Source organism: Mesoplodon densirostris, chromosome 9 (assembly GCF_025265405.1).
Source record: "Mesoplodon densirostris isolate mMesDen1 chromosome 9, mMesDen1 primary haplotype, whole genome shotgun sequence".
NCBI lineage: Eukaryota > Metazoa > Chordata > Mammalia > Artiodactyla > Ziphiidae > Mesoplodon > Mesoplodon densirostris.
Window position 1 is genome coordinate 39,974,093 of NC_082669.1, and position 12,222 is coordinate 39,986,314.

General features: G+C 36.6%; 1 protein-coding gene across 1 annotated transcript in view; it reads right to left on the reverse strand.

Annotated features, from left to right (window-relative positions):
- Nucleotides 1-8,435: 8,435 nt before the first annotated feature.
- The window catches only part of ABCB5 (ATP binding cassette subfamily B member 5), a 129,569-nt gene continuing 125,782 nt past the window's right edge, over nucleotides 8,436-12,222 (reverse strand). The window contains 3 exon segments of the mRNA XM_060107705.1: nucleotides 8,436-8,633; nucleotides 10,298-10,317; nucleotides 10,320-10,445. Coding sequence (XP_059963688.1) covers nucleotides 8,436-8,633; nucleotides 10,298-10,317; nucleotides 10,320-10,445 — 344 coding nt within the window.

The following is a 12,222-nucleotide window of genomic DNA, read 5'->3' on the forward strand; positions in this document are numbered from 1 at the left end:
AGTACTTTGGGTTAAAAATAAGCCTTAAGCATGATCGTGAATCACAGTCATAATTTGAGAACTTACTTAAAATTGTAAAAACAGAAGTAAAATATTTCTTGTGTTCCTTCTTTAAGGAAAAAATGATCATTTGAATAAAATAAAAATCACCCCATCATTCTGACCTTATGACTCTAACTATTTAAAAATTTAATAATATGTAGGCATTATAGCATTATAATTTTAAAATGCTCAAAGTGTGTTAAAATAACTTAAACCTTGGTCTGTGAGTGTATATGTACTTAGTCGGAATTAAGCCCAATCTATTTTGATCTAAAATTGTTACAAGGGGACAGAGGTTAATTTAGTTTGTCCTCCAAATAAAGTTACTTGATTATTAAGTAAATTTAAATATTCTATTGTGTATAACAAACTAATAGAGCTCACTGATGTTGCTAAATAGACTTTTGTAAAAGTAACTGCTCTTTCTTCTTTTAACTATATATAGGAAATTCTGAATACACCAAAAAAAAAAAAAAAAAACAAAAAACCAAGGATACAAGAGCCTATGCCTTTTTACTCATATATATATATATATATATTTTTGCGGTACGCGGGCCTCTCACTGTGTGGCCTCCCCTGTTGCGGAGCACAGGCTCCGGACGCACAGGCCCAGCTGCCCCGCGGCACACGGGATCCTCCCGGACCGGGGCACGAACCCGCGTCCCCCGCATCGGCAGGCAGACTCTCAACCACTGCGCCACCAGGGAAGCCCGCCTATGCCTTTTTAAAACTATACTACAGCAAAGAAAATAAGTTAACACTTATTGGACTTCATTAATTATTCTATCCATGCTCAGGTTTACAACTTTTATTTATGAATCCTATATTTAAAGTGGCTGGTTTTGGAGATAGTGTTTTGGTTTTTGTTTTTTAATTCTGGTCTAGAACAATGGTTCTCAATTCTGTTGTTGTTAATAAACCCCTTTAAGAATTTGATGCAGGCTATAGATCTTAATTTAAGAATATGCTAATCTCAAATCAACACCTCTCTGACACCTATAAATAGACTTAAGATATAGAGCTAGAGGTGTACTGTTTAGTCCTTAGTTTGTATGCTCTGCTAAAATGTTACACATTTTAGAAGAATTTTACCTGAGTAAATCAAAGAAAGTGTCTTTTATCTTTGGCTTTGTAATCTACCTTGGTAAAAATGAATGTGGAGAAGGAGAAAGGTTAACTCTTTTCTGACGAGACTGGAGTTTCTCTGAAGATTCCAATATTCACTTAAGGAGCAACTTGAAATACATAACATCAGCAAAGAACCACGGGATTGTTGTCCTTCACATTTCAGAAGTTAATGATTAAAATTTTGTGATTTTTTTGTACTTCTCTTGCTTATTCTGTGCATGCTGGGTTCCGAATGTTTTGTCTAGGTTAATGTCATAGGCCTTCCATCAATATGGAAATAGATGGAATTTTATAGTCCGTCATTAAATATCTCATTTTAAAATAATTTTATTACTGAAGCAGTATTTATTGTACAGTATTTGGAAAGTCGTTCTTATGAACAGGAGCCTCAGTATAGTTGAGCAAACCTGAACCACTTTTGATGGCTCCACCTTAGCCAATACATTACCCAATGCATATGTTACTACCATTTTTTTTTTTTAGTTGCAACATTTGTAAATCTGTCTTAGTTTTTGCATAACATAGCTATCAAGATCTTTTTTATCTTAGGCAAAGAGAGGAATGATGCATCAGCAAGTGGGCTGCAAATGGAACAAAAGAGTTATGATAAACACCCTGAAAATAAGATAGCAGGGGTGATTCAACAGTGAGAGAAACAATCTATGTAGCTCTCAGGGTCTAATCTTCCTCTACACTGTGAGTGTGTGTCTGAAGGTAGAGAAAACTGAACATTTGTGGGGAAAATGTGCTATTGCCAGAGCAGCTATATTTCTAACCATTCCAAATTGTAATTGGGTTGTGTACGAGAATTTTTTTCAGTGTAGGTGGGCAGAAAAAAAAAATCCAGCTTCACATCAAAATGTTAACCAAAGAGGAACCGTGCACCTTTGTATTTCTGCAGTGTAAGGGGGAGGCACAGTGCAAGTTGTTTTCTATGTAAATAATTCAAAAGTACTACTTTACCAATTCCGGTTCCATCTTAGAGGGCTAATGGGTTAGTTGAGTGTGGGTTATAGAGTCAGATTTTCTGAGCTGAATTCTCATTCTGTCACTTCCTTGGTGTTTGACCTTGGGAAGATTCCTTAATTACTCTGTGCCTCAGTTTCCCCATTTGGTAAAATTTGAATAAAAGAATGAATCTTACTGTCAGTAAGTTAATGCCTATAAGGCTCAACTGTAGTGCCTGACAGATGAGTGCTCAGTGTGAACTTAATTTTATAAGTTCTATATAAAAACTATATATTGGATATAAAAATTAGAACTTATGAATCTAGCTTATTTTATATTATTGATCTTATTATTGCTACTACTAATGACAGGAACATTTCATTTTATAATAGAAAGCATTCTCTTTGTTACTTTGGAGGGTTTTTTTTCCCCCTGTCTCCATCCTTGGGAGCCCTGTTGACCTTGCTCTTATTTGGTGACCCCCTCTTGCTCCTCTTTTCCGTTGGTGTCCTGTACATACCATCCTGTGAGAGCCAGGCTTTTCCTTTTTGGCTTATATGTTGCTCTTAACCTATCTCTTCTCAAGGGATTTAGCCCTAGGAAACTGGGAACTAAAGGAATTTATGAAACTAATGTAGGCAAAGGTGTAATTCTGCTTTACCTGGGGCCATGGAAGTAAGAATTTTACATTTAAATTTGTTCACCTTTTTTAGGTTTTCTGAGGATTTGATGGTAGAATATTTTTTCCTTCCAATCCTAAGTTGATTGCTTGAGTGTATTTCATTCATTATTGTTTGAGTATTTTCAAATAGGTTTTTCTTCTTTCTCTAGTTCATTCTTTCTCTTGCTTTCTTTCTTTTTTGCTTTACAATTGTCCAGAATGTTCTGGTAATTTAGCAACTTCAACTCTCTTCCTAGAATCTCTTCTTGACTTTCAACTGGGGAGAAAATATTTTAGCCATGTATTACATTACTGGATTGTAGTAAAGTTGATGATCAAACAAAATACCTCCATTCAATAGCAAATTTTACTTGGCTTATAAAGAATAGCATTCCATCATTAACTACATCTACAAAAACACAGATCAGTTTACAAGACCATTCTTTCCCTCAGTTTAATAATGCAGCAGTGATTGCATTCATTTACAGAATTTCACACCTAATTGTCTAACTTTTGCTTTTCTGAAATCTCAATAAACAGATCCTCAAGCAGTTTAAAAAGTAAAACATTTTAGTAGGATTAAATTGGACCTTGATAATTAAGTATAAATCATTAAGAAAACATGCCTAACAAACTCAATTACATTGGTGATGCTTTTCAGCATATTTCCATAGACATTATAATCACAGATACTATGCTTTTGTATAAGAAGTGTGACTCTTTCAAAAATTTTTTAGCTTGGAATTCTCATATTTCTACAATTTTACCCAGGTAAAAAGTATCCAAATCCACAATACTTATACATGTAAGTAAGCACAAAAGGAAAAACATATCTCGTAACTTGGGCTGAATTCAATCTTGTTTCAGCAGTGTGGATGTAGAGAATATTTTTAGGGTGTGGCTTGTTAATTTTATTATACCATGTAACTGCTGCCAAAACTTTACTTTGATCCTCACATTGATATACTCTTGTGAGCAATGACTATACTCTCAGTTTGGCTAGCCATCTTCCTGAATAAATTGTGGACAGAAGTACTTGGTGCTATGATGGAGACTGTGGGCTCTGGAGTTAGATAACACTGTGAATCCCAAAGCCCAGGCCTCAGCAAATTACTTAATTTCCTTAAGCTTCAGTTTTCTTCTCTTTAAAGAAAGATAATGTTAATATTTGTAATTATGGGGTTGATATAAGGACTAAAGAGACAATGTACATAAAGTGCTTATCCCGTGCCTATGTGAAAAAATTTCACACAAAAAAATTAGCTCTGATTAGAAGCAGTAGTTTAAAATGGTTTTAGGAAAATTCAAAAGTATATTGAGTTAGAAATGTGTGAAATCTCATATATTTACAGTATTAAGGATGCTATTTTTACTTGCTAATGCATAAAGCATTTTAGTGGAAAGAGAAAAAGGTTAAGAAAGTAGAACTTAGTATAAACTTCTATTTAATAAATCTAGTCTCAGGATAAAAGCGAATACCAGCAACAGCAGAATCCAGTAGCAAAAGTGAAGGGAGAAAGATAAATGCATTCCAAATCTTTGCCTAGCAATGAGGATGGGTAGCATGTTGCAATGGAAATAGCACAGGGCTTGGAGGCAAGATATGTGAGTTTTTGCTCTCTCATCAACATATAACGATGATGTTCGATTGGATGTTTTCAGGGTTCTTTGTGAGCTTTTATTCAGTGGAAATCTAAGAAAAATTGTCTTTTCTTTTCAATGGAATAAAAGCTTGAATGCTTTGTAGTAGGCTGGGCCTCCCAAAGATGTCCACATGTCAAAAGGGTCTTTGCAGATGTGATTAAGAATCTTGAGATGGGAAAATTATCCTGGATTCCCTACGTGGGCCCAATGTAATTGAATGGGTCCTTATAAGAGTAAGAGAGGAAGGACAACAGCGGAGAGAGATGGAGGTATGATGAAGGAATCAGATATCCTCAGCATGCACGCTGAGGAACATGGGAAAAGAACAAGGAATAGATTTTTCTCTAGAGCCCTCAGAGACTGATTTTAGACTTCTGTCCTCTAGAACTATAGGATGATAAATGTGTGTTGTTTTAATCCACTAAGTTTGTGGTAATTTGTTACAACAGCAATAGAAAAGTAATACAGGCTTTATCAGTGTGGTTTTGCTAAAAGGTGGCAAGCTGTGTTACTTGAGGTACTATGTATACATTTGATGATCCATGCATTTTTTTTATAATTATGGCTTTTAAATGAGCTTTTTAATTTCTGTTTTATTACCTCCAATTTTCCCAGTTTCTTCCCCTCACGAGTTCTTATGAGTGAACTTTCCAGTCAACCTATGATTCCACTTCAGTAGCCCTCTGGGAATAAGAGCTCAAATTAGAACAATGAATACACAGGTGGACACTAACAGGAAATATTTTCATATAATAGGTCATATGCAAAGCATGCTATACATTGATGAAACTGACACATTGAGTAGGCTAAAAACCAGATTATTAGTTATGACCTAAGTTGACTTAACATAAAAACACACCACAGCTTGTTTTAAGGAATGATAAGATATAAGGTAGGTTGGTTGGGTTAGTTATAAAAGAGGTGTGACATGGTGGTTTATTTCTTTTTGTTAATATCTGTGCCTTATCCTTGCTACATTGGTTCAGTTCCACTGGTACCCTCATTGGTGTTTCAATTATTTTAAGACTCAGTGAACAGCCCTCCTTCCCAGGAAGGAAGGGTGGTGCAAAGGACAAGATGTGGTGATGGCTGAGAGCTACTATAACATACTAACATTTAAAGGATGACTCTGATGGATCCTGACCTCCCTGGTCTGCTGCCTTCACTATATTTAGGACTTTCCAGGCCAGGTATTTAGAGGTTCTCCTGTACCCACCCCACTGCCCACCTTCCCCTGCCCACACCCCGCCCCCCTCCACCGGTGCTTCCTTTTTGTCTCCTGTAACATATCCAAGCCCAAAGGTCAAGTAGAAGCAGAGGGCAAGAGTGCTTGGACAAGTTTGGATTGAGGTCAGCCTAAATGAGTATTAGGCTATGAATCATGATGGCAGAAGTCAGTGTTTTCCTGAGACCAGGAAGTCCTCAAGACTAGTGAATGCCTAGTAATATAGATAGAAGTCTTGTGGGAATTTAGGCCCACAAGGATCTAAAAGGGATTTGGCAAGGTACACTCAAGTGCCAAATTATTTCAAAATTAAATAAATTAAACCAACTAAATCACTATGATAAAAGACTATAATTAATTAAATTAAAGTTAGTTAAAGTAAAATTAAAATTTCGTGTGAGTGGAAAGAAGACATTTTTATGGACTTAGGCTAGCCTAGAATAAAAGCTAACCATCCAATAGGTCACCAGTGATGGATAATACTCATGACAAAGGGATGGCAATATACGACTGTTGAAGCAAAAACAATTTGCAGCCCACCAGCTCATCTTTTCAGTAAAATATAAGCCTCATTTCTGTATCAATAAAGCGTACCTACTATGAGAGACGTCCGTCTGAGCTGAGTCACCTAGTATTTATTTAATATCTACAATATCTAAGGCACTATAAGAAGATAATGCTGAATGAGCTAAATGTGCTGATTTGGTGCCCTGAATAATGCAGCATTCATTACTTACAGCCCTTACGTAAATATCAAGTTGGGAACTATAAACCTAAACATATTATTATTTAATAATTAATTTATAAGAGCTTTAAGGAGTGATTTAAAATTTAAAACCTAGACTTAAATCTGCTAAAGTACCTTTTCATTTCATTTTTTTAAGATAAAAACCTCAGTTCCTAACTTAGCTTCTTTTCCAGTTATAGAATACCCTGATTTAAGAAAAAGTATACAGATTAAAAAGTCAGACTTACAAAACTGATAAGGTATGTGTAAATGGTGGTTCATTTTGAAAAAATTTCTACAAGTATTTGTAAAATCCTGACCTCACTGAAGTAATTCCATAGCTGGCTGGAATAATTTTGGGGATGGAGTGCCTTGGTTCTATTAAAACTAGTGTTTTAAATAAAATGATATATTTTAAAACCATTTTAAGAACAGTACAGCAATTTTAAACTTTTAAACTGTGGCAGTCCCTAAAAGCAGCTGGTCTCTACTTATTTTCTGCCTTCATCAGCTGATAACCCCACAGATCCTTGTGTACTATCTGGGACCCTAATTCTCAGCATGGTTGCTTATTCCCATGAAGGCAGTGACTTCAAGAGAATGCTGCTTGTGGAGCACCCTTTAAAATCTTTTGAAATAAAAATGCAAATAAAAAATGAGGGCTATTAATTAGAAAGGAAAGTGTTTCTCTGACATCTGTAGGTATGACGGTAGGATTGCTATGGATAGGCTCAAGGGGAAAGTAGGCATTGCAGGTATTTGCTAATCTAGGAGGCATTACAGACTTGGAGACTGGGCTGCTCCTGCTCTGAGGAATTAAGCATATCCATATCATATTGCCCTTTCCCTCCTTCCCACCCTACTCTGGAAAGAGAAAACACCAAGGGCTCTACATCCACACATAGCAAAGGGGCCACAGGCTTTCAGTGCCAATGCTTTTAAACAATAATCTGGTTCTCAGTCCCCCAAGCCTACTTTTATTTTGCATTTTCTAAAAAGTGGCATAAGACACAAATGGTTTTACTTTTTTTCACAAGATTTCAGATTACCGGCAGAGGGTACTGTAGAGAGGCTGGTTGTAAGTATCTGTAAATGGAAGAAAATACAATTAAGAATGGAGATAAATCATTAGATGAAATTACATATTTAAGTAAATGGAAAACATGATTCAGTTTACCAATATTGTTATTTACACAGAATTTTTAAATCATACATATATTACATAAAATAAAGTATATATAAAGTTTAAACAAATTACTTGATTAAATAATAATAGAGAAAGGCATTTAAAAATTTTCACCTGTAATAAAAGTAGCTCTTATTTTAAGTAAATAAGTGTTCATATACAGGTAAGCTTGTGACTTATTCTGCCAAACCGAAAACTTGGAATAATGGAATCTTCAGAATGGATCATGTAAGGCATTTCACTTACTGAAGTGGAAGATAACTACCTAATTCTGCCAGAAATTTTACACTGTAATTCTCCCTATCCCCCTGACAAAGGAATATAATGGAATTTTGGGAAACTGGATATTCACTGAAAGAAGCATTGAGAGATATTATGAGAGAATGTCCTATGGTCTGGAGTGAAGGACTACCTCAAAGTACTCTAATTTGCTACAAAATTTGGGAAGTTCCAAATTAAAATCATTCTCCCTGAAATGCCACAGGCCCAACTACATCTTACTCTCTCTTTGCTAAAATCTTTTAATTTAGTTAACTGGGTAATTTTTCCCTCTGGGAATATATTCCCAATTTTATAGTGGAAGTTGAAAGGAAAATATTCACTTTGCAGCAAATTGCTTTATAAGCAAACGTGCTTTTTATAAAGTGAGGCATACAGGGATTATCTCACTTAAATGAATTTAGTAATTTTTGTTTCCTTTTAAAAATCTGAAGGGAAGATGGTGTGTAAACAGAACATGTCTGTACTTGAATAGCATGATTCTATTGATGCAATAAAGGAGATCAAAGCATGCCAAATAATTCCTAATTCCTACTAATTACTAATTATTCTTTGCATTACACAAAGATCCAAATACATGTTAACTCCAACAGCATCACTGCACTGACTGTGCACTTACTAATTTAAAGTATATGTCTCGATTTCTTAGGAGCTCTTGATGAGTTCCTTGTTCCTTAATTTTTCCATTGTGCAGAACCACTATCAAATCTGCGCTCTGTATCATGGAGAGTCTGTGAGCCACCACGAGGCACGTCCTCCCCTTACTGGCCTTATCAAGGGCATGCTGAACCACCTGGAAGAGAGGAGGACCTGTGATTGCAACCTTGGGTTAAATGCTAATAAACTTGCGCAAGTCAAATTAATTAAGGTAATCTAATAACATTCATTGTGTATTTGCTTATCTCCAAGGAAACTACCCTACTTTGTGAAATACCCTACTCAATAGAAATCTAGAAAAAGTAATTATAGACACATTAAGTAAGACTTTTAATTTGAAGAGCTTTTGTGACAATGAATAAAAGTAGGTGGTTATTTGTGTGTAAGTAAGTGGTTCCAAAGTCAAAGCCGGAAAGTAGTATTTCCATACCCAAGTGGAACTGTCTAATTTACTTACTTTATTTCTTCTCACAGTTTTATTTTTTTATTTGTTTGTGTTGGGTTTTTTTTTCTTTTTTTTCATATTTAGTTGTAAAACTGTCCTGGCTAAAACAGCATCTCAGCTACAGTGAGGTTATAATGCTATATAAGAGAAATGAGGGAATTCCCTGGTGGTCCAGTGGTTAGGACTCTGCACTTCCACTGCAGGGGGCATGGGTTCAGTCCCTGGTTGGGGAGCTAAGATCCTGCATGCCATGAAGCACGGCCAAAACAACAACAACAACAACAACAACAACAAAATGAAAGTGGAGGGTGAAAACCAATATTTGCTGAGTATATAAAATATTCCAATGATGGATATTTCATTTAAATCCTTTCAGTAACTCTGCGAGGATTATTTTCATTTCCCTGATGAGTAAACCAAGATTTGAAAAGTCCAGGTCCCTTGACCTAGGTCACACTGCTAGTAACTGATGAATCCAGGATTACAGCCCAAATATGTCTGGTTCCAAAAGTCCCATTTTTTTCTTTCATATCACACTGTCTCCTTAGAAATCAAGAATGATAATCATCTACAAATAGCAATTGTGTTGTGATTAATCACATGGGATCTTAGGTCAGACACCGTCTATTAAAATTTAGGGAAGTTTCTTAACTTTTCTAAGCCTTAGTGTGCTGATCTGTAAAATGAGCATAAAATAAGCTAATTCATCAAGTTGTTGTGAGGATTGAGATAGTAGTATATAATAAGCACTTGATAAATATGAAAGATTATAATTCATTCAACCAACGTTCATTTAACAAATAAGAACATGCTATATGCAAGAACTATTAGGGGACAAGGACATAGTAAAATTAAACATCTGAAGGACCTTGCAGTGTAGGTTTATTGTTTCATGTCTGTTTGCCCCCTTGTTTCCTTCTCAAACAGAGCTAATAGCCTATAGAAGGTAGAGTAGCAGGCTCAAACATTGCAGTGTAGATCACTCTTTTATATATGTAGATTGCCTTATTATTTTGTTTGGTGTCATTAAAATAATAATAAAACAGGAAAGTAATTTTCATTGGGCTTTTTCCTTGAGTGGAGAAACATTTCAAGAATTGGGTCCCTTTTGATAATAAGACCAATTCAAATGAGAAAACCTTTCTAAAACATGAGATGCCCTGTGTCCCAACTCTCTCCCACCTCCCCACCAGCCTCTAACCTTTTTATAAAGGCCAAAACCTTAATTACAACTGGTGACCCTATGACTACAATTCTCTCCAGGCCTTTCTTCCCCAAAATGACCTTGATTTCTTCCACAATACTCCACTTTCATATTTCATATTACATTCTGAGATGAAAGAAGAGGATGTTACCTTTTCACTCTCATTATCAGGGCTGAAGCGGCCTCATCCAACAATAAAATTTTTGGTTTTCGGAGAAGAGCCCTTGCAATAGCTAGTCTTTGTTTCTGGCTGCCAGAAAGCTGTGTTCCTTTCAGTCCAACTTGTGTGTTGTATTTTTTTTTTTTTTTTTTTTTTTGCGGTACACGGGCCTCTCACTGTTGTGGCCTCTCCCGCCGCGGAGCACAGGCTCCCGACGCGCAGGCTCAGCGGCCATGGCGCACGGGCCCAGCCACTCCGCGGCATGTGGGATCCTCCCGGACTGGGGCACGAACCCGCGCCCCCTGCATCGGCAGGCGGACTCTCAACCACTGTGCCACCAGGGAAGCCCCTGTGTGTTGTATTTCTATTATAGGAACATGCAGTTAAGAAAGCAAGGCTTGGTTATTTAAATTAACATGGCAACTGTGGGTGAGAGCCATCTAAATATTTCAAATTTTGCTACTCTCTAAAATTTGTGTCCCAACAAGTACTAAAATCTATTCTTGGGCTTTGTTGCTAATAAATGCTAAACCAGCAGTAAACACTACCATCTCATTTACATGTCTAATCTGATCACAAACAGTAAACCTTTGCCATTGTGCTTCTACAAAGGAATTGTTCAAATTAAAGCATAAGAAAAAAAATTATTAGGGAAAAAAACTTCCCAGTAAGCACAAATCTTTCCCCATTAAGTTAAATTCTTCTGTTTTCAGATCAAAATGATTTAAAGTATCAGTTTAAAGGAAATCACTGGGTTCCTTAACTTTGACTTTCACCAACCCTCTATGGGCACATCTCTCCAGATGCCATAATGCCCTTCTCAGAGGTGCAGGTATCATCCTAGCAGTAAGTTAGGCTGACATCTTGAGACAGTCCATTCACCTTTTCAGGCCATGATAGTGACATTTAGCACTTCACAATATTTCTACACTCTCCTACATACTAATGACCCCTTTTTCAGTATACCCTCCATGGAAGGGTAAAGGAAGTTTTTCACTTATCCTGAAGCCATCCTAAATCACAATGGATCAGCAAGCAGGCTCCCACTTGCTTTCTAGATTGTCCGGTTAACTCTGCTTCCCTCCAAGGTTTCACACTGCTTTCTAGTAGCCTTTGCCAGTTGTCTGAGAAATCCATGCCACTGGTACCCAGACAAGGATGTGTGGATGGATGAGCTCCACTGGGAAAGTGAGTCCAACTGTACAGCCTTCTAAAGGTGGATCCTGTAGCAGCATTATAGAGAAGATGCAGCACATGACTGATGTGCTATTTATCTTCGTGCCCTGGAGAAGCCTGATTCAATTGCTTTCCCTCCATACCTGGCTGTCTTCAGGAGGTGCCTTTCCAGCAGAGTGGGTTTCGAGAGAGCCTATGATATAACTTTATAACAAATGTGTCTGCTTCATGTCAAAGTTCATTTTTCAACTTAAAATGCTCAGTTGCGTACTTTATATCAAACAATGGATATCTGAATTACTAACGCCCAGTAAAAGCATCTTTTCTGAAGTGAATGCTCTATGAAGAAAACAGACTTTAGCTAGCTCCTCTGTGATTTTATCTGGGACTGCTAGCATGCTGGGTCTCTTCCTCCTAAAATGCATTTTATTAAAATTGGAGTCATAGGGCTACAGATAATCAGGTAAAACTGTAGTTCATTTCCACACACTGCAAAGTTCCCATCTAATTAGAGAATTCAATCTTAAGCCAAAAATTGAGAGAGGATTGGGTGGGAATGATAATGGGCTTGTAGCTCTTTCTGCCAGTCCAGCTTAAATTGTATGTGGATTCCTCTATTATAGCTGAAGAAGATACAATAATAGCTTAGAAATCACTTTGCATCTCTTGGCCTTCTCTGGCTTGCAGGGAGATGTAAGTCTCAAGAATGAATTCGTTGAAAATACAATTCAGATGTTTTT